At 47.6% G+C, this 26742-nt stretch overlaps 2 protein-coding genes across 2 annotated transcripts; one reads left to right on the top strand and one right to left on the bottom strand.

Annotated features, from left to right (window-relative positions):
* Positions 1–4840: 4840 nt before the first annotated feature.
* On the bottom strand, positions 4841–6648 carry LOC123066036 (SNAP25 homologous protein SNAP33). Its single transcript, XM_044489201.1, has 6 exons — positions 6581–6648; positions 5859–6286; positions 5628–5718; positions 5376–5497; positions 5192–5289; positions 4841–5096 (listed from the first exon to the last, which is right to left on the bottom strand). The coding sequence occupies exons 2-6, from the start codon at positions 6216–6218 to the stop codon at positions 4997–4999; spliced, it is 771 nt and encodes a 256-aa protein (XP_044345136.1). The 5' UTR covers positions 6219–6286; positions 6581–6648; the 3' UTR covers positions 4841–4996.
* Positions 6649–23842: 17194 nt separating this feature from the next.
* On the top strand, positions 23843–26232 carry LOC123066037 (B3 domain-containing protein Os01g0905400-like). The gene is made up of 4 exons (XM_044489202.1): positions 23843–24186; positions 24270–25259; positions 25437–25508; positions 25776–26232. The coding sequence occupies exons 1-4, from the start codon at positions 23881–23883 to the stop codon at positions 26037–26039; spliced, it is 1632 nt and encodes a 543-aa protein (XP_044345137.1). The 5' UTR covers positions 23843–23880; the 3' UTR covers positions 26040–26232.
* Positions 26233–26742: the final 510 nt, after the last annotated feature.

The raw sequence follows: 26742 nt of genomic DNA on the forward strand, positions 1-26742 counted from the left end.
TTGCTGCAGATACTAAGTTATCCAGGTGTGGTTGAATTGACAACTCAACTGCTAATACTCAAGAATATTATTTGGCTCCCCTTAAGTCGAATCAATAAATTTGGGTTGAATACTTTACCCTCGAAAGCTGTTGCAATCCCCTATACTTGTGGGTTATCAATACCCTGTCAGCCGCTATGAGGGAGCGACTATCGGCGAGAACTCCGGCCACCAGAAGAACCAGAACGGGATGGGCGGCGAGCCGACCGGCTCAACAGGCAGAGGGGGGGTGCTCATGGCGACGGGGCCATGGGCCCGGGACCGGGGGGGGACCACGACCAGGGGCGTCAGGATCACCCAGGCCGGCGTCTGGCGGCGGAGGAGGGCTCGGAAGACGATAGTCCTCGGTCTCCTCGACGTGGATGGAGACCGGGAAGCGGATGAGCGACCTCCCGAATCGGAAGACGTGATCCGGGTCGGCGTGATGATCAATCCCGCCGCACACTGGCAAGAGGAGCTCAGACGAGCGCGAAATCCAGTCGGGGTTGGCGGTCCAAGCCAACAGCCGAAATTCCGACATGTCCTGGCCGGAGCTTGTCTCAAGCGCCAGGTTGTCGATGAGGCAGAAGGGTGTGAGGATGAATTCGGCGGCGGAGCAAGACCAGGCATGGTCGAGGATGCCGTGGATGGAGATGCGCACACAAAAACGAGCAGTCACCGGCTCACCGCCGGCGAGGTGGCTCCAGGGGGTAAACACCAGCCGGAAGTGAGGGGCGTGGAGGCTACCAGCCGCCACCCGGGAACGGTCCTCCCTGGTCCGGAAGCAGATGAGAAAGTCATCGGGGAAGTGGCGGTGCACGGAGAACGCGCAGCGATTGAGGTTGAAACGCTCCATGAGCGCCACGGAGACCTCCTCAACGAAGATGCCACCATGGTTGCCAGCCACGGTAGCCACGAGCGCAGACTGTAGCTCCAGCTCGGCCACCGTCATCTCCTCACTCCAGGGGAGGTAACAGATCTCCGCCGCGGGCCGCGGGAAGGGATGGCCGGACATCGGGAGGCAGCTGCCATGGACGGACCGGACCGCGCTACCAGGGGGAGGACGATGCCGGCGGGAGACTCGCGGCGAAGCCGTGGGCAGAGAGGCGGACGCCGAGGTCATAGGCGAGGCCGGCACGGACCGAGCCCCGGAGGACGCGGGGCCCGATGGTCCGGCAATGCTCGCCGCAGAAGACCCGGGGGAGTGGGCGCAGAGCCGTTTGTGAGGCGGCGAACCAGAGGGGTGGGGGTGCGGCGCGGTGCAGAACCGAGCGACATGGCCATAGTGGCGGCAACGCCGGCAGCGCACATCGCGACGGCACTCTGCAGGGCGGTGGTCGGGGGAGGAGCTGAGACAGCGCGGGCACTCAGCCGGCCGCGGGGAGGCGGGATCTCGACGGAGGGCGGTGCGGTCGCGGCGAGGAGGACGCGGACGCGGGCGAGGACGGCGGTCGCGGCCCCCGCCACGGACCTCAGTCCAGCCCGCCGGCAGATCCAGAGGCTCCTCCGCCGGAGATACCCGGTGGATCTCGGAGCGTGGATGCGGACAGGCGGCCGGAGGGGAAGGCGACAGGGGTAGGGCCGCCGCTTGGGCGTAGGAGGCGGGGCGGGGCGAGGCCGGGGAGCCGGCCGGGCTGGCATCGCGCCAGCGAAGCTCCCGGGTCCGCCCGTGTCCAGGAAAGGGCGAGGGAGAGTCCATGTGTTGATAATATATTGAGTCATCTATTTTGAAACGGAGGGAGTACTTTGCATAACACCCTTGACAAATGGCAACTACCTTTACCCCATCGTATGTGGCACATGATTTTTCCCATTGATAGCTCACATCCACCGTGGGGTGACACACCATCTTGATTCAAAAGTCCGTGTTCCACAACTTCAAAGTGCATGCCCTTTTTTTCCGTATTCTCTGACAAGGGTCTGTAGTACAACTAAAAAAAGTTGTACGGGATTTGTGCAACATTACTAGCTCGTGCTCCCTCCGGGCCCCGGTTCCTTTTACTCCATACAGAATTTTTTTTAAAGTCAAACTTTGTAACGTTTGACCATATTTATATAGAAAATAGCAACATCTACAATACAAAAAATACACAATATTAAAATTAAATTCATGACACATTTAAGGATATTGTTTTTGTATTGTGAATGTTGATATATTTTTTCTATAAAGTTGATCAAATTTTACAAAGTTTAACTTCAGAAAAATCTTATATGCGGACAAATCTTGTATGTGTACTATTGATTTCTAAGTATTATAAGTACCAACTGGTATGTTTGTAGTAGTATTTCCCATACTGAAGTTTGTTTTGAATTGTTTTAATACTGAGGTTAGTTAGTACTTTACTACTATATTACTAACTGTGATGGTCGAAATACTTAGAGCATCTATAGCCACGGAAATCAAATTCGGGCCCTTGAACTCCCACAGATGAGCCGGGCTGCATCCGCAGACAGTGACCGGCCAGACCTTAAATTTTCTTTCGCACAACTGGACACTTCAATTAGCGAGTCTCAAATCCATACACTAGTAGAAAAAGGGCCATTTGTCCCGGTTTATAAGGGCCTTTAGTCCCGGTTTTAGAACTGGGACTAAAGGGTCGTTACTAAATCCTCCCGTTTAGTCCCGGTTCTTACACGAATCGGAACTAAAGGCCGTCCACGTGGCCGCTGCTGGAGCTCCACCTTTAGTCCCGGTTGGTAACACACCAACCGGGACTAAAGTTATTTTCATGAAGAAAAAAATTGATTTTTTTAAGTTTTTTTTCAATTTTCAAATGTCTGAATTATTTTCCAATTTAATCTCTAATCACCCCTCATCACTGCTTAATTTAACCTCTAATCTTTAATCACTCATCATCAATCCAAATCATCTAACTTCCCGGCCGATCACCCATTCTCTCACTACTCCAGCCTGAGCACGCTTAACTTTCGGTTCTATTCCCCCTCGTTTCCAAGTCTGCACTTGTTGTTTTCCTAACAATAGTAAGATGTCAATCCTATTAACCCTCAGGAGTTTAGCTTGAGCATGAAGTCACACGTTTCACTGTTTGAGTTTGAAACTATTATTTTAAAAAATAATAATTATTTAGTAACACTAATATTTCTTCAATAAGTAGTTTGACCATAGTTTGACCGAAGTTTGACCACAATTTGACCAGATTTGACCAAAATTTAAAAAATTGAAATAATTATTTAGTAACACTAATATTCTTGAATAATTATGTAGTAACACAAATATTTCTTGAATAAGTAGTTTGACCATAGTTTGACCACAATTTGACCACAGTTTGACCAGTTTTGACCAAAATTCTAAAAAACTGTAATAATTATTTAGTAACACTAATATTATTGAAAAATTATTTAGTAACACTAATACTTCTTGAATAAATAGTTTAACCAAACTTTGACCTGATTTAACCAAAATTCATTTTTTTTAATTTGAGCATAACTTTTGTTCCTTTTAAAATTTGAGGATTCTAAAAATTTGCAAACAGGCCGTAGGCAGTCAAAATCAGATGCGGATTATCGTGCTGAACATTTTGATATATTATACGTTTTTTCTGACATTGTATGCAAAAGTACAACCATTTTACATTTTCTCTACACTTTTTTGCAAAACATGTCCAAATTTATGTTTTTAAATTTTCCTAACTAGTACATGTAATAACATAACTACATCTGGAAGGGTTTTAATTTTTGAAGTTTTTATAACTTTTGCTTTTTACAAAACTGAAAAGGCGATCCACGGGGCGGGGGGGGGGGGGGGGGAGGTAGAGTTTGAAAATGGGACCTTTAGTACTGGTTCGTGCCACGAACCGGTACTAATGCCTCAAACCCCATTAGTACCGTTTGGTGGCTCGAACCGGGACTAAAGGTCTAACCTTTAGTACCGGTTGGTGCCACGAACCGGTACTAATGGGCATCACACCGTTTAGTCCCGTTTCGTGGCACCAACCGGGACTAAAGATCCCATTTGAACCGGGACTAATGCCTGTACGGTGCCCTAGCCGCAAGAACCGGGATTAATGCTCTTTTCTAGCTGGACCAAAGCCCTTTTTTCTACTAGTGATACAAACACATGCAACATAACGTAAACTCCAATCCATCCGGCTAAATAAGCACATGCCATCGGACTACCAAAATTTGGCATGTTCTACTTACATACTACTATGGATCATCCACGGCTGGCATTTGCCTTTGCCATTCCCGGCGCCCTTGTCGTCTTTCTTGTGGAGCTCGAAAGCACAAAATGGATCTAGTCGGATATGCTCTTCACCGGAGCCCTCATCCTCTCCTTCCCACGGCGGGCACCCTGTAGCATGCATACTCCGTCGGACTGATGATGGGGAGGCTAACGGACGGCGATGCTCCAGCCCGACTAATCTGAGTGCCCGTTGCGCCGATGCAATGGATGCACACCGGACTGATCGCATCGCTGCTTGGACGTAGTCCTCCCGGGAGCGACGGAGGGCAATGCGGATGGCCATAGTTTCCTCCATCCCGCATGGGATGAAACCCCAGTCGAGTCATATCCATTGTCCGCCATGCCGGAGAAGTCCGGAGCTCGACGAAAGTGAGCATGGGGGCGAAGCCGAGTGGAGTGGAGTGATTGGGGTTTTGTCCGGCGAAAGAATGGGGACGAATATATGTGGGGTCGGGATGGGCCAGCGTGGGCAGATCCGGCGTGGATATGAGGGCTGCCGGTCAGCTCGAGCGTTTGAGGACGGTTTGAGATGCCCAGGTGGGTTGCATATTTTTGATCGGTCAGTGAACGGGCAACCCGCCCGGGCGTTCGGGGATGGTTTATGTGCCCGGTTGTAGATTCTCTTATAACCAAAAAATTATGCCAATGAGGCTTGTTCGACAACAGTCTCAATTTCCTTTTTCTCTGCAAATAATGGTTGATACTTATAATAACATTTGCAGACATGTTTGTCGACTACTCATAATAATGCTTGCAGACATGTTTGACGATCGACTAATCGGCGAGAATCTTGCGGGCACGCTGGTTTGCTTGCTTCACCCTGGAGTTGAGTTCTTCCACGTCGCCGTGCATATCATCGAGTGCTTTGTTTTGCCTGAAACGTTGGATAGCACATAAGATACTCAATTCAAAAGTTCTGATTAATCTTTAGTGTGGTTCCAGGCATATGCAGTAGACTAAAGACTTTACCTATCAAGCTCTGATCCCATGTCAACAGCCATGCCCTGGAGCTGCCCCAGCACGCCGCTGAGATCGTCGAGGGCATCATCCTGCTTTTTCTTCTCCAACTGACGAAACGAAAGCACTTCTAAATATGCTTATATTTCGTAGATACATTTCCATGGAGGCCAGTGAGTCAAGAGCATGCACGAACCTGAACTTTGTCCATGGCACTTGTGGCTTCGCCGTACTCGCGGGTATTCCCCTTCCCTCGAGGGCTCAGCCCTAGCTTATCCCTCTGTTCCATTCGGTTCACCTTCTTTTTGAAGGAATCATCTGTGTCATGCCATTGAGTTTTTTGTTTGAGAAGCATGCCATTGAGTTGGTTGCCAAGAAATAATGAGCACGCCTCATGATCCGAGCATTTTCTTAGTTAGTGTACTAATATTAGGTTGTATATGCGTACCTCGCGACACTGGCCCCTTGATCTTCTTTGTTTTCTTGGGCTTCCATGGCTTGGAGAAGAACCCTCCAAGGCTATTAAGGAGACCCTCACCCTAGAGATTCAAACACCACCATCACATGACAACAATCAGGCACCACACATTTCAAACGGGCCTCGGTGTAAGGTGACAACGGCATTTTGTTCAGAGTTTATAAAAACAAATTAAGTAAGTGGTGGAGCATATATATGCACCTTGGTGAGGTCCTGGTCGATCTCGACGGCTTTCTCGTGGGTCCTGCTGATCTGCTCTCCCTGCTTCTGCAGGGTTATCATCGTGTTGGTGGCATCCTCCTTGATGTTCTCAGCGATACGGAGGCAGCCGTTGAGCGTGTCTGTGGTCTCCTCGGCCTTGTACGCCGCGTAGTTCTCGAGCTCCTCCACCGACTGGTTCTCCAGCCCGCCGGAGTCCTTGAACCCGTCCTTGTACTGCTTCTTGTTGCCGGTAGGAACCGAATAGGTGGACGATTTGGTCGGCTTTTTGGAGACGAGACCATCGTCGTCAGAGTCGGAGTCGACGGGACCCGGCTTCTTGGCGCCTCGTGCCACAGGCATCTTGTTGTCAAAGTGAAAATATAGTGATAATAATAATTCTACGCTATTATAAACAAAGGGGCAGGTTCCTGCAAATCAAACATGTGAAGGTCACATTGCCGTTGCAAAAACATGACAAACAATTGCAATTACGAATGGGAAATCATGGTTCATCTCCATTGTCTATCCATAAAATCATCCTTAAAAACTAAGAAAGACAGTCCTAAAAAGTTTGGCAAGGAAGCAGCATGAACAAAAAGTAGCAAGAGAAAATTGAACTGCTAGAAAAACTAGACATGATGGCATAGGTAAAAATTTCCTCGCAAAAAAGAAAGAAATGAAAGAAGACATAGGTCAAAATTGTCTAGAAGAAGTGTTCGTACGAGATAGATTTTGTCCTCCTGTTCCTCCGCCTTGGAGGGCAAAAGAGGAGGCGAGCAATCTATCTGCCTTTATTGGATAGCTGACAATGAACTATTTTCACCATGTATATATAGTGGTCTATTTGCTAAACGAGATATCTAAAAATGGTAAGTGCTTATTTTAGCTTCAACCTGCGATATGCCCGCGGACCATTGGATGTAGCCGAGCATTGGGGAGGAGGTGGCTGCATGCAAGTCCTATAATGCATGCCTCATTTTTTTATTTTATTTTTGAAGCACTATAATGCATGCCTCATTTGCCATGCTATAAACGCAACAAAACGGAATGACAAGAGCAAATACTCTCTAAACTAACATTTGTGACTTGAGTTAATAGTGAAAGTAGTATTACTGTAGTAACATGCATGGTCGTGGTACTGACTTTTAGTACTGAAATTAGTATTGCAATGTTAACTTTGATGTTCATAATACTGATTTTACCCCCAAAATTAGTAATTGTAGTACTAACTTATATGATTACAGCATCATGTTTAGCATATAAATTAATCATATAGTACTAACTCTTATATTCGTACTACTGATTTTTAAGTACTAAAATTATTATTACACTAATAATGTACATTCTATGCAAGATAGAGGTTCTGCTCTCATAGCATGGGACACTGTTTGTTTGGCTAAGGAGGATGGTGGACTGGGTGTGCTTCATCTGGACACTCATAATCAAGCTCTTCTTATTAAACACCTGCATAAATTCTTCAATAAGCAGGAGCTATCTTGGGTCAAACTTATCTGGGGAAGTTATTATTCTGATGGCCCTCCCCATGGTGACTTAGTGGGCTCATCTAGTGGAAAAGCATCCTCAACTTCTACCAAAATTCGAAAATGTAGCCAAATGTCAAGTGGAACAGGTGAAAGATCGTGGATGTCGCCTAGAGGGGGGGGGGGGGTGAATAGGCGCTTTAAAATAATTACGGTTTAGGCTTGAACAAATGCGGAATAAACCTAGCGGTTAATTTGTCAAGCACAAAACCTAGAACAACTAGGCTCACCTATGTGCACCAACAACTTATGCTAAGCAAGATAAGTAACTATGTGATAGCAAGATATATGACAAAGAACAATATGGCTATCACAAAGTAAAGTGCATACGTAAAGGGCTCAGTAAGAGATAACCGAGGCACGCGGAGACGACGATGTATCCCGAAGTTCACACCCTTGCGGATGCTAATCTCCGTTTGGAGCGGTGTGGAGGCACAATGCTCCCCAAGAAGCCACTGGGGCCACCGTAATCTCCTCACGCCCTCGCACAATGCAAGATGCCGTGATTCCACTAAGGGACCCTTGAGGGCGGTCACCGAACCCGTACAAATGGCGACCCTTGGGGGCGGTCACCGAACCCCTACACTTTGGCAACCCTTGGGGGCGGTCACCGGTACCCATCAAATTGCTCGGGGCGATCTCCACAACCTAATTGGAGACCCCGACGCTTGCCCGGAGCTTTACACCACAATGATTGAGCTCCAAGCACCACCAACCGTCTAGGGCGCCAAAGCACCCAAGAGGAACAAGCTCAAGGGCACCAAGCACCCAAGAGTAATAAGTTTCTCAACTTGAAGCTTCCACGTATCACCGTGGAGAACTCAAACCGATGCACCAAATGCAATGGCAAGGGCACACGGAGTGCCCAAGTCCTTCTCTCCCAAATCTCACCGAAGCAACTAATGCTAGGGAGGAAAATGAGAGGAAGAACAAGAAGGAGAACACCAAGAACTCCAAGATCTAGATCCAAGGGGTTCCCCTCACATAGAGGAGAAAGTGATTGGTGGAAACGTGGATCTAGATCTCCTTTCTCTTTTCCCTCAAAAACTAGCAAGAATCCATGGAGGGATTGAGAGATAGCAAGCTCGGAGAAGATCAACAATGGGGGAAGAACACGAGCTCAAAGGATAAGGTTCATTGGGGAAGAAGACCCCCTTTTAAGGGAGGGGGAAAATCCAACCGTTATGTGCTCAGCCCGCACACGAGCGGTACTACCGCTCGGGCGGAAGAAGCAGGGAAAAGGAGCAACAAAACATGAACCTTGGGGCGGTAGTACCGCTTATAAGCGGTACTACCACTCACCCCAGCGGTACTACCGCTCACCCCAGCGGTACTACCGCTGGAGGAGCAGAACACAGGACCAAAGGAGGCATGGCAGAGCAGAGTACGGCGGCAGTAATGTAGTAGCGGTACTACCGCCCGACCGGAGCGGTACTACTGCTTATAGGCGGTACTACCGCCCAGACGGAGCGGCACTACCGCTTATAGGCGGAACTATCGTGCAACTACTGCTAAACCGGACACGAAAAAGCAAGACCCAAAATCGAGGCGGTAGTAGAGCGGTACTAGAGCGGTACTACCGCTTGACGCTACAAGCGGTACTACCGCTGCGACCGCGGTACTACCGCAGGGAGAAACACAGAACTGCCATAACTTCTTCATATGAGCTCCGAATTGAGCAAACTCAAGCTTGTTGGATACAAGACAAAGAGTAGCATCAAAACAGCGAGTAAGAAGAGGCAGAGGAGGTATGCCTAACAGAAAGAGGAGAGAAATCTCCAACAGAGAAGAACCGGCAGAACCTCCAACATCGAAAACATCACAGAAGAAGCATGTGAACTCCGTTTTCAATGAACTCGAGCTTGTCATCAAGATGACCATAAGCTCCAAATCTCACAAAGAGAACCAAACAAGAACCAAGAAATATGATGCAAGGATGCAATGGTTTGAGCTCTCTACGAATGATACGATCAAGTTACTCATCGGGAGCCCCCCTTGATAGTACGGCAATCGAACCTAAGACCCGGTCTCCCAACTACCATCATGAGACCGGTAAAAAGGAAAACCTATCAAGGGCAAACCTTTGCCTTGCACATGGTCCACTTGAGCTAGATGATGGCGATCTTGACTCCCTCAAGTTGGACCACCTTTCTTGATTGTGTTGGCTCGATGAAGACTAGTTGATTGCTCCCCCATACTCCACTATGGGTGAGCCACTCTTCCGCACATCTTCACAAGTCCATTGTCACCACAATGGACGGCAAGCTTCAAGCATTTGATCTCTTCGTGATGCTTCACTTGAACTTGCACACCACAACCTAACCCCACAAAGAACTCTCACGAAGATCACGGGTTAGTTCACAAAGCGTAATTGACAATGCTTACCATACCATGGGATCGCTTGATCCCTCTCGGTACATCTTGTACGCTTTGTGTGTTGATCAACTTGATTCAATATTGACTTAGTCTTGATCAACCTTGAATCTTTCCAACTCTCTTCATTTGGATGATGTCTTGAAGGTAGACATGAATGATCATACAATCTTCTTCTTCAAGACATGCTTGAAATAAGCTCAACACTCACATGACCAATCTTTGGATAATTCCTTAATAGCACCTTGGTCAACTCATAAACTCCTTGAAACCAACACATGGACTTCAAGAAAAGCCTATGGACAAAACCTTTAAATATAACTCAAGGCAACCATTAGTCCATAGAGATTGTCATCAATTACCAAAACCAAACATGGGGGCACCGCATGTTCTTTCAACAGGGGAACACAACCCAACTCTAGTTTGATCGCTAGACTGATAGAACTTATGCAAAATTGTTCCCTGAGCTTTTCTTATTTGTGATATCTGACAACACTTCAGTTCATCAAGCAAGGGAATGTGAAAATCTTGAAATGCTCTTCCACAGACCCCTGTCCATGCAAGGATTCAACCAATTTAACCATCTTAGAGAGTTAATAAATCAGACTCAATCATCTGGCAGCAAGGACAAGTGGATTTATTCCTGGAACTCTCCAGTGTTCTCATCCATTAAGATGTATCATTCCCCAAGAACACCAGTCCCTGTCAATCATATTTTCAAATGCCTTTGGAAAAGTGCAGTGATTCTGAGATACAAATTATTCTTCGGGTTCTTTCTTCACGATATGCTAAACACAAGGAATTTACTACAACGCAAATCATTCCATTTAACCTCTTATACATGTGCATTATGTGCTCAACAATGTTTGGAAACCTCCTACCATCTATTCTGGGACTGCCCCTTTGCCCTTAGCTGTTGGGATGCCATCATTGGAGTAAGAAGGAGAAGTACTTATATTGTGACAAACATCCAACTTGCCATGGAAGCCCTCCCACGTGAGATTGCTCTGGATATTGTGATTATGGGTTGTTGGAATATTTGGACGCAACGAAACAATCTGATCTTCGAGCATATTAGGCCCAGTGTGGCCTACTGGAGAATTCTGCTAAAGCAAGACATTTCCATCGCGTGCTACAGATTAAAGGAGAGAAAGAAGATTTTGCTTCAAGATAGAATTCTGAATAAGCTTTGAACTTCCTCGTGATGTGGCCTAGAGAAGGAATTGGATAGCTAGTAGAGCTTAGTTTTTGTTTTATTTTTATTTTTGTATATAATTGTTTATATTATATACAGGTCCGACCCGAGCCCCAGATCCAATTCCGCTCCTCGTCTGGGTGGAGAAAACCCTAGCCCTCTCCTGCAATTTCGTCGCCGCCGATTGCCATCCCCTCGACATCCATACCCTGCAATCCACCTTGCCACCAGCGAAACATATCCCAGTTTTGAAGGAGTTGTTTGCTGAGATCTTCGCCATGGCAGAAGAACAAGGGAGAGAGCGTGGGAGAGGAAGGGGAGGGAATTCCAAGGGTAACAAGTAGATGGTGCAGGGATAGATTGAGCAACAAGATGGAGCACCAACAGGTTAGTGGTTCCCCCAATTTGATTCTCAGTTTGGTCCGCCGCCGCAACAGTTTCAATTTGGTTACGGCTTCCCCGGGAGGCAGCACACCCCCCCCCCTCCATGGTTCCCAGGCCCGTACTTCCACCCCCAGATGAACTAGTGGAGAAGTGGTGGGGGTGGGGGTCTGGACAGATCCATGGTCTGGCTGGACCTCCAAAGAGCAGTTTCCAAGGGCAGCAGCCGCATCAGATGATGCAAGGCCCTCAGAACATAAGAGTTGAGCAAAATTAGATAGCTGAGCAAGAGCAACAATCTGGTAACTCTCAGCAGTCTAACTTTCAGAAACAGGAAACTCTTCAGTAGCCTAGGCACAGAAGAAAAGCAAATCTGCTGGGAAACCCAAACAAAACTTCAGTAAGGACAAAGGGATTTCCGCAACTGAATATGTGGATGTTATATGCTACAGCTATGGAGAGTCTGGACACCACAAAGCCCAGTGTTCTAAAGCCCCAGTCTGCTGCACCTACAATATGGTGACCCATAAAGATGCCCAATCAGGAAGAAACCCAGGACCCCTGCGAAATTTGTTGGCAGTGGTGCTCCCAGTCTAGGATTCTATCATGTTGATGTGCCTGATGTCAATGATCAGCAAATGGGACACATGAAGAATGTTGGAATTGTGTATGTTGAGTCTGGGCAAGTAAGCAAAAATGAGCTAGCTCACAACCTGTCTCTCATATACAAAACTAACTGGCCCTGGCAAATAAGGAAACTTGATGAATAGACCTATCTGGTTAAGTTCCCTCCACATATCCCTGTTGAGCAAGTGGCTGGATATCCCATGTTTAGGCTGCCAGAAATGGAAGGAGTCACAGTTAAAGTAGAGGTGTGGAAAGGAGACTTAGAACATCACGGTGAACTCCAAAAAGTCTGGGTCCAGTTGACAGGACTGGCTCCTGATTGGCTGAATGGGCAGTCCTAGAACAATTTGCTTCTGTTTTTGGTACCTTGATTGATGTGGATTGGCAAGGAAACTTCAAATCCTTCTTTGAAGTGGCTAGGATCAAAATCAGATGCAGAGACTACACCAAAATACCTGCTGACATGATTTTTGGAATAGGAGACAAGCTTTATAAGATTCTTATTCAAGTTGAACCACCTGAGGAAGACTTTGATGATGATGACCTGCTAGAGGATGACCTAGAGGGAAATAGAAAAGAAGTTGAAGAAACAGGTCATGGTGCTGATGATGGAAACACCACAAATAGCAACAAGGGTGGGGAGGGACAGCCAGCTCCACCTCCTCTCTGACCAGTAACACGAACTCTGGACCTAGTTCTACAACCAACTCAAGGCAGAAAACTATGGAATACCTCAAGTAACTACCTAACCCACTCTCAATGGACCATACATATTCCTTGCTGTAGGAAATGGAGCTGATGGGAGAGGATGAAGATGATGAGGACATGGTGGATAAGATTGCTGAAGAAGAAGACTTGGAATTAGGAAACAATGATGAAGTGGTGTTTAGCCCACAAACACACCACACTCCTGCCACAGATGCTCACTCAAGCAACATGGTTCCTGCAAAGCAGAAATGGGGCCCGGTGCTAGCTCTGGGGAAGAGTAATAGAGTTGATATAGGAGACATGACTATGCTGGATATTGCTATGAACACCAAGAAAGTGCAGAATCTTGAGGCTAGCAAAAGAAAGATCAAAGGTACTATTGTTAAAACTTTTGAATACTTCATTAATCCTAAGTTTATTGCCATAGCTAGCAAATTTGGTGTTGAAATAGATGATAATCAACCTTTGTGTGGAGGACAAAATGATAATCGATTAAAAAGAAAGAATGCTCACCAAATGTCTGCAGGACAAGAGGGTGAAATTCTTTTAAACAAAACTACATCTCTTAATGAGGTAGAGACACTAAAATCTATAAAAATCACTGACACGTCATCAATGGATGTGTCCAGTGAGCACTCTGAAGGAGTGTTACATCATGATGATACTCTGGATTCTCCTAGAACACCCACTACTCCTGAGGGTCTAAAAGGAATTTCAGCTGTCATTGATGACTATAGTGTTGGATGGACTCATATTAGTAAATATGGATGGGGCAAGCACCCTAGGAAGCTTTATATAGATGAATGCCCTTTTTGGAATATTAGAGGGATTACTACCCCTGGTAAGAAAACATGTATTATTGATACTCTCTCTAAGCACAATCCTAGTATTATCTTATTCCAAGAGACTAAGAAAGAATCTCACCCCTGCATTTCTGACAGAAGAATATGATCGTCTGGATGTCAAGTCTCAAAGTGCTCCCCTCTCTGAGCAAGAGTCGGGTAGAATGAAAATATATATTTTTGAGCTCCAAGATATCTGGCTCAAAGAGGAAACAGAGGCCAGATAGAGGTCCATGGATAGGTACATATTAGAAGGTGATAGGAACACTAAATATTTCCTGGCTATAGCAAATCAGAGAAGGAGAAAAACATCGATTCATACTCTAGAGGGCCCATCTGGAGCTACTTCACACATCAATGATATGTTAGGCATAGACACGTCTTACTACAAAAACCTCTTCCAAAAGGAAGATAGAAAGGGTTTTTGTCTTAAGGATTAATTCTTCTCTAATCTGATAAAATTAAAGAATTTGATAATATAGAATTGCAAAATCCTTTTTCTGAAGAGGAGGTGAAAGAAGCTCTATTTGGGTCATACTCTGATGGAGCCCCTGGCCCAGATGGACTTTCTTTCCTTTTCTCCAACAATTTTGGGATACTACTAAAAAAGATATCATGGCTATGTTCACAGACTTTTACAATGGGGACTTGGATATCTATAGACTTAACTTTGCTATTCTCACTCTTATTCCTAAAGAGAAAGATGCCACTACCATGAATAAATTTAGACCTATTAGTTTCCTTAACTGCATTTTTAAGGTCTTTACTAAGGTCCTTACAAATAGATTAGTTGTCCTCATGAACTTGCTTACTTCCAGCAACCAATCTGCTTTTATAAAAGGTAGATTATCCTAGAAAGTGTGGTGACAGCACATGAGGTACTACACTCCACTTATCACTCAGGTTGCCCTGGTCTGGTGCTTAAGTTAGATTATGAGAAGACTTTTAATAAAGTCAATCTAGATTTTCTTATGGAGATCCTTGAGAAAAGGAACTTTGGTCCTAAATGGATGAAGTGGATTCATCAAATCACCCATCTAGGATCCATGGGGGTCAAACTTAATGGAGTAGAGGGTAATTATTTCACCACTAGTAAAGGTTTAAGACAAGGGGACACCATTTTCCCCCTCTTGTTCAATTTAGTGGTAGATGTTCTTAGTAAAATGCTTGCTAAATCTATGACCAATGACCTAATCAAAGGTCTATGTTCTGATTTGATTCCTAGTGGTGTAGTTTCTGCAATATGCAGATGACACCATTGTAGACAAAGATGAAAGAAAAACTAACATGTTTTGAACAAGTCTGTGGGATGATAATTAACTACTCTAAGAGTGAAATCATCCCAATAGGGCTGAGAGCAGAGGAGTCTGTGTCCTTCTCTGATATCATGGGTTGCACTGTGGGTGCTTTCCCCATCAAATACCTAGGAATCCCTCTTCACTATGATAAGTTGAGGAGAGAGGACATCCAACCTCTCATTGAAAAGATCCTGAAGAAAATGGCTGGCTGGAGAGGGAAATTACTCTCCTACTATGCTAGACTTATCCTTATCAAGACTTGCATTGCTAGTGTTCTAGTTTACCTGTTGTCCTTCTTTAAGTTCCCTAAGTGGGCCCTAAACCTGATTAACAGCCCGCTGGCTCACTGTCTTTGGAGTGACTTTGAAGGGAATAGGAAGCTTCACCTTGCCAACTGGCACTTGGTCTGTATGAAAAAAGAGCATGGTGGATTAGGAGTACCAAACATTAGAGATGTCAACATTTACCTGCTAGGGAGTTGGGTTAAAAGATACATCAAAGATGAAGGGAAGTTGCGGAGATCTATTGTTGATACTAAGTATCTTAATAATTCCCCCAACATCTTTTCTTGCAACACCCAACACACCTCCAGGTTTTGGCAAGGGGTCATGTGGGCTGCCAAGGCCCTTAAGTTTGGCTATAGGTGGGTAGTTGGAAATGGGAAGAAGATTAGGTTTTGGGAAGATATTTGGTTTGGTACCTCACCTTTATCTGTCCAGTTTTGGCCCCTATATGTCATCTGCCAGCAACATGGTGAAACCCTTGATAAGATATGGGACCAAACTACTATTAAATTGACCTTTAGAAGGATTTTTTTACCCCTACCATGATGGAGAGATGGTACTTCCTTGAGCAAATTATTACTAGCACGTATTACACAAGTAGTGATGACTCCCTGATTTGGCAACATGAATCCAAAGGGGGTGCACAACTGGGTCTTTGTATAGTATAATTAACTTTAGAGGAGTACAACCAATTTACATCCCCTTAGTTTGGTCTATCAAAATCCCCCCTAGAGTTCAAGTATTTTTGTGGCTTCTCTCTCACAATAAGCTAATGACCAGAGATAATCTCTCCAAAAGAGGCATTGTAAAATCTCATGCATGTGTCTACTGTTCTGAGAGAGAGAGTCAATACAACACTTATTTTTTGACTGTGTTGTTGCAAAGCAAATTTGGAATTCTGTTTCAGATTTCTTCTCATGTACCCTGGGATTTGATTACCTTTCCATTGCTAAATTTTGGATGGCCAATAAGAAGCACACTGCTCTAAATTCTGTTTGTGCATGTGTATTATGGGCTATCTTGAAACATAGAAATTCCTGTATCTTTAAGAATGTAATGTGGATTGATTTGAAACAGATCTGGAACCTGGTGCTGGGGCTCTTGAGGAGATGGTTGATCCTTCTCAAAGAAGTAGCTCGACTAAAGATGGAGGAATTAATGACAAGAGTTTCCTTGATACTGAACACTCCTTTCCAGCTCACAGTGGGGTAGTTAAGCTTGACAAAAACACCAAGGGTGTTTTTAGTCAACTGCTTCTTACCAAGCTAACTCTGGGAAAGATCTCAACTCCATCGCCTGGCACCACGCCGCCGTCTCCACCCAAGAGTCCGGGAAGTTTCACTTGCAAGCACACACTGCTGAGCCCTGTGACGCCGCTGGACCTTCCAGGCTCCCCTGCTGAGCCGGCAAAAAAGATCAGATGCCCTGGTGTTACTCCCTGTAGGATATGGAACATGAAGATCTCGCAGCTGAAAGAGGAGACCAAGCAAGAAAATCTCGCCGTCCTGGAGATCCCAGCCTGAGCAGGCTGAGCCGGTTGCTCTGTAATAGCTAGGTTTTATGGTCTTTGATCTTTATTAATGTGTATCTTTTTCCTTTCTTTCTTGAACTTGCATTGCATGATGTTTGACACCTGAAACTTTGGTTTTGTTATGCAATAATGTAACCGGGGGTGGGGGGTGGGGGGAGCATTGGCCCTCCTATCATTCTAAAAAATAATTGTTTATATTAATGAGAAAATCACCGTAGAACTATTAGTTCTACAGTTAGAGCCTAAAAAACGTACACGGTCTGAATTTGTAATGCTAAAAGTAGAACTACTGTACTAAATCAAAAGAATCATAGTCCTGCTTTTTAGATTAGCTGTTGGGATCAAGATCTAAGGAGCAGAGGGGGTGAAAAGTCCTTTGAAAAATAACGGAACTACCAATTTTAGGTTGACCATTTTTAGCTTAAGGCAACAGGGACTAGACAACCACAAGTACTTAACAAGCAAGAAATCAAGAGTAATAAGCAGCGGAAAAGTAACAAACTTGCAAGTAATAAAGAGGTATAATTAAGGGAATGCAAACACTTGTGACGTGAGAATTTTTTCGACGCTTTGAATAATTGACGATATCTTACGTCTACGTTGATGGATGCTTTGAACAAAGTGGTTCTAGATTGCAAGAATACAAGTTGTGATGCCCACCAAGCGGCCCATGAAGTACAACCAACCTATTCCATCGTGGTTTGTACTTGTAAGCCTCACTAAGGGTAGATTTAGATAAAGTAGGCAATCTTCGGGCCCGTACTAACTCTTGCGTCCTTCACACGTATAACTTGATAGGATCACAAGTGACTCCTGATCATTTTAGAAAACTCCAAGCAAAGCTTCTCTCAAGAATCCATGGAAACACTCATTCATAAGGATCGGATTGCGGTGAAAGAGATGAACTTGAGGTGTAGGGAAGAAAGGGGAATTTTTGGCTCAAAGAATCAAATAAATAAACATGAAATCTCCAAACACTTCTTTTTTATTTTCTTGCATCGGATCTTTCCTTCTCTATGCGGTAGATAGGTTGAGTGGTGTGGAATGAGTTGTGGGTGGTGTGGAGTTGAATGAGTAAATGGGGCGGTTCTAATGAATGAGGTGGTTTGAGATGGTTGCCAACAAGAAAGGGATACGGTTGAAAATATATAGAGAAGACCCAAAAATCTGAATGTTACTAAAAAAGTAACTAAGGATCGAAAGCACTAGTAGAACTACCGAACCAATTCAAATAAACTTGAACGGCCACATCAGTGTTCTAAAACCAAGATAATTACAATACTCGAAATTACCGATGAAAGTATGAACATTGGTTCCAAACACATAGAGGTAACACTTTTTCTGCAAGGATGGGATAAGTAGGAAGTATTGCTCGGTAGTACCCTACAAAGTCAATCTAAGACTGATAAATTTGCAGGAAAGAACTATGTCACAGCTCGAAGTTCCTGATGAAAAGAAGCGACAATACCGACTTATATTGTAACCATTAGACTAGCAAACCAAGACGAAATTGTTGGTCTAATGTTAAGATCGGAAGCACTGAACAAAACAAAAGGTATGTCAAAGTGGAATGTGTGAGTTGGCAGTTCCGAAACAAACAAAACAATGGTTCCAAATAGTTGAGTCTGGGTTTGATCTGTGAGCTTGAATAACCCTAATTAGCTCCGTAGTATTGGAAGAAATTATTGAGAAGTACCGTAACTTAGAGAAACTCATATGGAGATTACCATTTCAGCCGCGATGAAGCTAGTTTAATGTTGATGGATCATTTGCCACTGACCGAGGGCTGGAATGGTTCCGTGAGATCACCTTGAGAGTCAATTTTTTTCGCGGGGTACCTTGAGAGTCATTTATCCACTTCAGGTCAGGATAAGGTCATTTTTTTAGAAAAAGAGGATGACCCCCGGTCTCTGCATTTGGACAATGCATACGGTCACTTTATTAATTATTCTCACAAGATCTTATGAAATTAATACAACAATAAGACTAAAGCCGTCTTCTAAGCAACAAACTGTCGCCACACCTATCCAGTTGATAAAGGGGCGCAGATAGTCTGGGCCTAATACCAAACAGACATCGCAGCCAAACCTAACATCTAAGACCTGAGACCCCAACCTAGCCACTTGCCGGGTCTGAGGGCACACACTGGTCCAGCGTGCTCTCAGAGGCCGCCACCGCCAACTGCCACCGCTCCATCTTCAGAACTGTACTGATGCATCAACCTTGCTCGGTCCAGCTATCGTCGACGCCACTATGGCGCCCAACGACACCTCCTCCCTGCGCGCAAACAACTGAACACGTCACGCTCGCCACTGATACACCTCAGCGTCATGCTGTCAAGTATCACCAGCCGACACAGCTTGAAGTCCTTGGAGGATCTGTCGTGCGTAGCACCTGCCGACCAGGCATTACCAAGCGTAGCACCTGTCGGTCAGGCATGACTTGACATCTCCACCGAAGCTTCGTGTAAGACGAAGCCACTCCACCTCCTGCCTCTGACTTCCAACGCTGCTCCACAAACGATGCTCCCAAGAGAGAAACGACACCGCAGTGCTGCCATCGTTCGATCTGGAACACCAGATCCTAGGGTTTCCTCCGGAGTAGCACGAGTGGGTCGACAGTAGTTACACGACGATGCCTTCATCAAGGTAACGGCGTAGAACGCCGCCATCGCGTGTCGTCGGCTCGGTTTTCACCGGCAACCATGTCTCCGCAACTCGCAGCCGGGACTAGATGATGGATCTCGAGATCCGATCACCAAGCTTTTGGCCGGCCACTGCCGACGAAGAAGATGACCACCACCGCTGGCTACACCGGCCAGAACAGATCTGCCATGGGTGCCGCCAAGCAGTCCACCAGGCCCTCAACGCCGCTGCCGATCTAAAGCCAGATGACGTGCCGCCAAAGACCGCATCGCACCGTCGCCCGATCCAGGCCAGCCGCCGCCGCAGCCACCCGTGACCCGAGGTAGGGCCGACCGCCGCCGCCGTCGAAACCAACGCCGTCGCTTTTAGATTGACCGCACCTCCACGCATGTTGGGGTCCCGCCACCCCTGAGACGCGGGAGGGAGGAAGAGCCCCCGCCACCGCCGTCGGCCTCCGGGCGCAAGCCGGCGGCATCCTCCGGCGGCAGCGGGAGGAGGGAAGGAGGATGGGCTAGGCCACGATGACGGCTAGGGTTGGGGAGTCCGAGTCGCCCGAGCAGGAGACGACCCGAGCGGTTGATAGTTCAAGTCGACTGATGGGTGGTACACACCACGTTCAGGATAAGGTCATGACCATTTATAATTCCGAGGCTGCAATTACTGAGACTGAGTAATCTCCTAAAACACTAATCCCCCTTGAAAGGAAGCCTTTTGTTGCATCGTGAATTTTGGAGGCAGGCTGGCCTATCCAGGTGTTTGTGGGCTCTCTCTCTCTCACACACACACGCGCGCGCGCACGCACGCACACACACACTCTTTAATTTTTTAGATGATTGTTTTTTACTTATTTTTTGTATTTTGTTTTTCCTAGTTTTTTCATTGTACGAATAAATGTTAAGTAACACGGCTGTACAATTACACTGCCATTTTTGCAACAAATATACATACATTTCTTTAAAGAAAATGCATGGACGTTTTTAGGAACCTCATGAACACTTTTTAAATTTCCTGAACTTTGTTTTCTAAATATTTGATCATTTTTCATAAATACATGAATTCTTTGTATGGATTTTTTCATGAATGAACACTTCTTTAGATGGTTTTTAATTACGTGAACAATTATAAAAGTACGAACATTTTTTGAATTTCCATGAACACATTTCAAAATGTGCAAATATGTGAATACTTCCTAAATATCATGAACATATTTTAAAATTCATGCGCATATTTTTTAAACATATGCTAAAAAGAAACAAAACCTTGGCTAACCTATGCTAATGGGTCTACCGAATATATAAGGTATCGGGGGGGGGGGGGGGGCGCAATGCTCTTGGACGCTCTAAACATCCTATTCCAATAGCAGCCCTGCGCTAGTACATGTGTTGTTGGAGTCGTGGTTAGCGCGTGCTTTAATTTTCCTTAAAACAGTCGTAAATAACTCATGATGTCTTCGCCTCGCGTCTAAACCGTACCTCAATAAAAACAAACGATGGCACCGCCGGAAAAAAAATCACCGATAATGACATAATGAAAGTTCGTAACCCCCCGCAAAAAAAAAAAGTTCGTAACCCAACCACCAGTCATGGTATGGCCACGAAAAGAAATAGGCTCATGAACGAAGAACCGCGGCAAAGCGCACGGCAATTTGTAGTAAAAGTTTTATTAGAGCAACTCCAACACGGCGACCCGTTACGTCTGCGTGCGTGCGTTTGGATCGGCGCGGATAAAAAAGTCGGTCAACGCGCCGACTCAAACGGACGTGTGTCCGCTTTTCGTCCACCTGTCGACCCATTTTCGGTCCATTTTTGAGTCGAATTTGCGTCGGTGCGGACACGAAACGGACGCGCGCTCGCCCGCCTACTCCTCCCCTGGCCCATTGGTCGGTGGTAGCCTCCACTATTTTCCTCCATTTTCTTCAAAACCCCCCCGCCTGCACGCGCTCCCACCACTCGCCATAGACACCGACCTCGACGTCGCCGCCGGCCTCGCCTCTCTCACCTCGTCCGGCATCACGTCCCCCCCTCCCCCCTCCGGCAAAGGCAAGCCTCGGCCCCCCCTCCCCCCGCAAAACCGCCGCCGCGCCCAAGCCGAAGAACAAGCTGATCGCCAACGAGCGGGCAAGGGAGTCGGTGAAGAGAAAGGGCCGGAGGCACGCGACGGACGTGAGGGAGGAAGCCATCGCCACGGCCACCATCGCCGCCGCCATGCAGCAGGAGGTCACCAATGCCCGCGTAGCGGCGACAACGAGGGAGGCGCTAATGTACCTAGGGTTAAACCCTGGCCAGCACGGCTTCACCAACACCGTCGTGGCCACGGTTAGCACCGGCTCATTTGCGTTTCGTCGGATTGTGCTGCCCGACTCCCCCGCGCGTCAGCGACACATCTGATGCCCGGCTTCCACATCTACCTGCAGGCCTCTCGACTCTCCGGGGAGTGCTCGCCCGGGATGAGCATGGTGGCGCCTTCCACGCCCGTGCCCGCACCCATCGACCTTAACGCCACACCGGTGGCCGGCGGCTCGACGTCCGGAGGGGCGAGAAAACGCATGTAGCAGATGCCAGAGGATGTGTTGCCGGGCGCACGCAACCTGTTCGACGGAATGCCGGCCTCCGGCGACGATGACTACATGCAGAACATCATCTTCGAGGGTGGTGCACCGGCTGCTGGCGGTGCCGCTGGGGCTGGCTACGATCCTGACGAGACACAAAACCAGGACGGCTGAGGGCCATTCACGCCGCCCACCTTTCATCAAGATCAGGTCTCCTTCATGCATGATCAGGTCGGCGTGGACCTAGACGGCTTCCCGCTCGACCATGAGTTTCCGGAGGACTACGGTCTCGAGGAAGAGGATGATGTGGACATCGAAGGGGAGCCTTTGTTCGAGGCCGAGTTCGCCAACCAAGTCGCCGGGGGGAAGACGAAGCGTAAGAGCAGGCGAACAAAGGCGTACACGGCGGCCGAGGACAAGCTTATTTGTGAGTGTTGGAAAGACATTGGGCAAGACCCCAAGACCGGGGCCGAACAAAAGGCATCAACCTTTTGGACCTCGTGTCCATCGTGAGTTCCATGAGCACAAGAAGTTTCCGCCGTACCAAACGCATAGCACGCGCGGGTGGATGTCCATTTCGAAGCGTTGGAAGGTGATCCAACCAAGAGTGCAACAAGTTTTGTGCCACTCTTGAGAGCATCAAGGCACGCCCCGTGAGCGGCATCGACATGCAAGACATGGTATGCTAGCAAGCATCCCTCTTTGTGTCAGTTCGATTATGCTTGCATGTCCATTTCCTTATCCGTTTGCCAATATGCTTGCATGCAATTTATTTGTAGGCATTCAAGGTCCAATACGATGGCAAGTGCTTCAACCTATCCCATTGTTGGAGGGTCATCAAGGACGAGGAGAAGTTCAAGGCGCAATACGCCGCCCTCAAGTCGCGAGGGGGGGGGGGGAGGGGGGAGGCCGTGGAGGAGGAAGATGGCGAGAAGCCACGGCCGCGGGGGAAGACCAACTCCAAGAAGGAGGACAAGCGGGATGCGGCGTCGAACGCCTTGATCGCAAGCGTGGAGGGCATGATGACCAAGAAGGACTCGAGGGAGGAGGAGCGCCGGAGATACAAGGAAGAACAAATGAACGCCTTCATGGAAGCTTGACTTGGAGGCGGAGAAGCAAGCCAAGAAGCTTGAGATGGAGGCGGAGAAGCAAGCCAAAATACTAGAGATCGAGGCCGCCAACGCCAAGACCAAGGCGAAAGAAGTGGCTCTCGTGAGCATGATGACGACGGTGGAGATCATGAAGGTGGATCTTAACACCGTGTCGCCAAGGAAGAGGCCGTGTTCAAGAAGATGCAGGCCGAAATGCTCAAGTTTTATGACGAGTGATTTATGGTGGCGAGCGCCATCCTTTTTTGTATGCCGGCAAGTGTGCTGGCATGACCACGGTCGCGATGACGTGGTCGAACTCTCCCGTCCTTTTTGTGTGTTGGCTTGTGTGTCGGCCGCTGGCAAGTGTGCCAGCTGAACTGCGTGCTGTTTTTCTGAAGTTGGCATTGTATGCCGGCGGTGGCATGGGTGTCGACATGAACTTCGGGCGACTGGCATGATCTATGACCGCGGGTCTTTTTTGAAATTTGTGCATGGACATAAAATGGGTCGCGGTCGTTGGACGCACTGCCGACCTTAACCTTAAAAGGACGGATGCCGAGCCGGCGACCAATCCAAACGAAAAAAACGGACAAATCCGCGTCCATTTGGGTTGACGTGTTGGAGTTGCTCTTATATCGGCCAAGAAAAACACAGGCTGCATGGTTCGAGAAAAGAAGGAGGTATCACTGGTGTGAATGTGGTCGTGTCCGTTGTGCAGGGTGATTAGTGAGTGGTCACGAGAGAGCATCAGGGCATCGGTGTGAGACGCCAACGAGGACCATCCAGGTCTCACTTCCCGGAGCGCGAGCCAGGTGGATGCATGCTTGCTGTGAAAGAATCACCTTTCACCTCGTCTCTTGCTGTCTTCTGGGTTTATTCGTCTCAATTCCAGCGTCCTTCCGCGATCCGTCCTGGTCACATGTCACACGCATAACAGCAGCCAGTAGTCACGGCGGAGATGATGGAGGTGATCAAGAAAGAGCAAGAAGAAGATGGTACGGCTCGGCGCCAGAGCCTGGAAGAGGGGGGCGCCAAGAAGGTCGTCGGCAGCAGCCACGAGGAGGAGCCGTCCCCGTCCGGGAAGGTGAAGAAGGCGAGGAAGCAGGGCGTCTCCGACCCACAAGTGAAGCGCGCTTGCGTGGACTGCACGAGGCGATGCGCCCGAGTTCACGGCCGGGCTGCCGATTCCTCCTCCGGCAAGGCTCCCCAGGTCGCCACGCCGCCGTCCTTCTTCAAGGTCATGACGGGCTCCTCCGAAAAACTGGTACGAACCCGCATTCCCATTTTCCGTTCACAACCTTGCAATGGTGCAGAGATTCTTCACCGGGGATGCACCGGTGCATGCAGGACATACCGCCTCCATTTGCCAAGAACATTCCGGAGCTGGCGGACACCAACGTCTACCTCGAAGACGCCTTCGGGCTCCGCTGGCGGGTGTACCTGTGCGCGCGCGACGGCCGCCTGTCCTTCGGGCACGGATGGAGCAACTTCGTGCTGGACCACGCCGTCGCCGTCGGCGAGTTCCTGGTGTTCCGGCACATCTCCAGGTCGGTCTTCGTCGTCCAGATCTTTGCTAAATCCGCATGTGAAAGGCTGCATCTGTGTGAGAAGAACAAGAGCCAGAGCAAGAAGAGGAAGAAGCCCCAAGAGACGGCGAGCTCCGTCGGCGATCGCACGGTGAAAGCAAGCAAGAAGAGCAATGACAATGGTAAAGATAAACGCAGTAAAAAGAAACAGCTTGCTTGTGATCTGTTGGATGGTGATCGAGATAAAGCCCAGGACCAGGACTGTCAGGGTCAAGTTTATGTGTTGGATGCAAACACTGAAACCGAGTACTGTGGGGGCTCTGATTTTGGGACGAATGCAGAACCGACGACACCTTTGGCCATGATGGATCTCGACGACGAGATAACGGACGACATATTTCTCACAGCCGATGCATACGAATTCGAAACAGATCTCATCTGCATTCCAGAAGAACCAGAAGCATTTCCTGTGGACAATGGTATGGAAGCGCCCGGTTTCAGCTGCGCCGAGATGATCGGCTCACGGAACTGTGACTCTTCCGTGGGAGTTGGTGGTCTCTGTCATGGAGAGAAATCAACACGCCTGGAAAATGAACACATGGCTGATGCACGGGTAATAACAAGTACAGATACCAATGCTCCAGTGCTTGACATGGACATGACCGCCTTGCCCAGCAACGCGTTGTCAGAAATCAGAGAGGACAAGCCCTGTCCTCGTATCGATGCAGCAGCGCCTTCCAGTGAGCGTTCAACGGGCAATTGCAAGAAGGATACAAATAAGTTCATGGAGTTCCCTTCTGAGGGCAACCAAGTTGACACGAAAGAAGGCGAGTTCCTTTAATACTTTTGCAGTCTTTCTCTTCGTATATTGTACGTAGTATGTTTTTGATAGACCATGCATATTCAGCAATTGTTCTGGTAGAAGATTCGTCCGCGGAGCAAGACGAGGACCTGCAGATGCAAGACGGCGCAGGACAGGCTGCTGCAGAGATTATTTCTGGTGGCTCAAAGCCTGGTGAACGTGGCGAGCGCAGGCAAAAACGCCGTATGCAACCTGCAGGTACGACTTGCTGCTGCCATTGTTTTGCAGCCCCGTGCGCACTCGAAAACGGATTGCATGAGACGAGTTTCTGACGAGCGGCGAGAAAGATGCAGGGAATCATGAGAGCGCGAGTCCGAGGCCAAGCAGCAGAAAGCTCTGCGTCGCGGCGCCCCCAGCTGACCAAACGTGGCTGGTGAGTCGGCTCATATGTAGACCTATCACGAAATGATCGAAGGATATATATCATCACGTCAGTCGTCAGATCAAGAGTTGGTTTTCATGCAGGAGCTCCCTTGCCGGATGCCGGTGCTGCCGGGGAGGAAGAAGCAGGGGCGGAAGGTGGTGGTGCTGGAGGACCCGCGCGGGAGGCGATGGCCAGTGCTCTACCTGTGCACCCCGACCTTCAGCGGCTTCGTGGCCGGGTGGGCCGACGTGCGCGCGGAGAACGGCCTGCGGGAGGGCGACGCCTGCGAGCTCGAGCTCCGCCGCGGTAGTTACTCCGAGCTGGCGCTCCGAGTGCTGGGCGCGCCCGGTTCTGCTTCTCAGTAGCCAGCCACCGTTGGCCTTGCAAACATGTGCGTAGGTGACTGACGACGGTGGTAACTGTTGACTTCCTCTCGTCTTGGCATCGTGTACGAGGGAAGACTGTAAATGTGCTGCGAATCCGAGAGTATTTTTCACTTCTCTTCGAACGAGCGTATACTGCACATGGTTTTAGGGGTCTGATAGCACATGGGAGCTATTTCTCGCCCGTTGTGAGACGGAGCTCTGCCTCGGCAAACGCGCTAGTTGCGGCGTGAGTTTTTCACTTCTAGGTTTTCATTTCGGTTTTCTCACCCTGTTTGCAGCGGTTGTCTTGGTTTTCTCTGGTTTCTTTAGGTTTTTTCATTTACTCTTTCTCTTAGCTTTCCTTCTTTTCAACACATGTCTATATTTTCCGTACACATTGCAGATTTTTTTGTATATTCACGAACATTTTAAAAAACAATTAACACAATACAACATCAACGTTTTATAAAATAAATGTTTTGATGCCTATTTTTCTTAATACACATTGAAAAAAATTGGTACATATAAAAAAACGAGAATGTTAAATTCCTGCCGACTGGCAGTTTGCAACAGATCTACACACATCTGATGTCATTCGTTTCGATTTTTTGTACGTAATTGTAGGATCTTATCGCGGGAGCTATTTTTAGAAAGTTTTTAAGGGCTCGATTTTAGAGTGTTTTATTAGTCGGAAAGGAAATAG

The sequence above is a fragment of the Triticum aestivum genome, chromosome 3B (genome assembly GCF_018294505.1).
Source record: "Triticum aestivum cultivar Chinese Spring chromosome 3B, IWGSC CS RefSeq v2.1, whole genome shotgun sequence".
In the NCBI taxonomy this organism is placed as follows: domain Eukaryota; kingdom Viridiplantae; phylum Streptophyta; class Magnoliopsida; order Poales; family Poaceae; genus Triticum; species Triticum aestivum.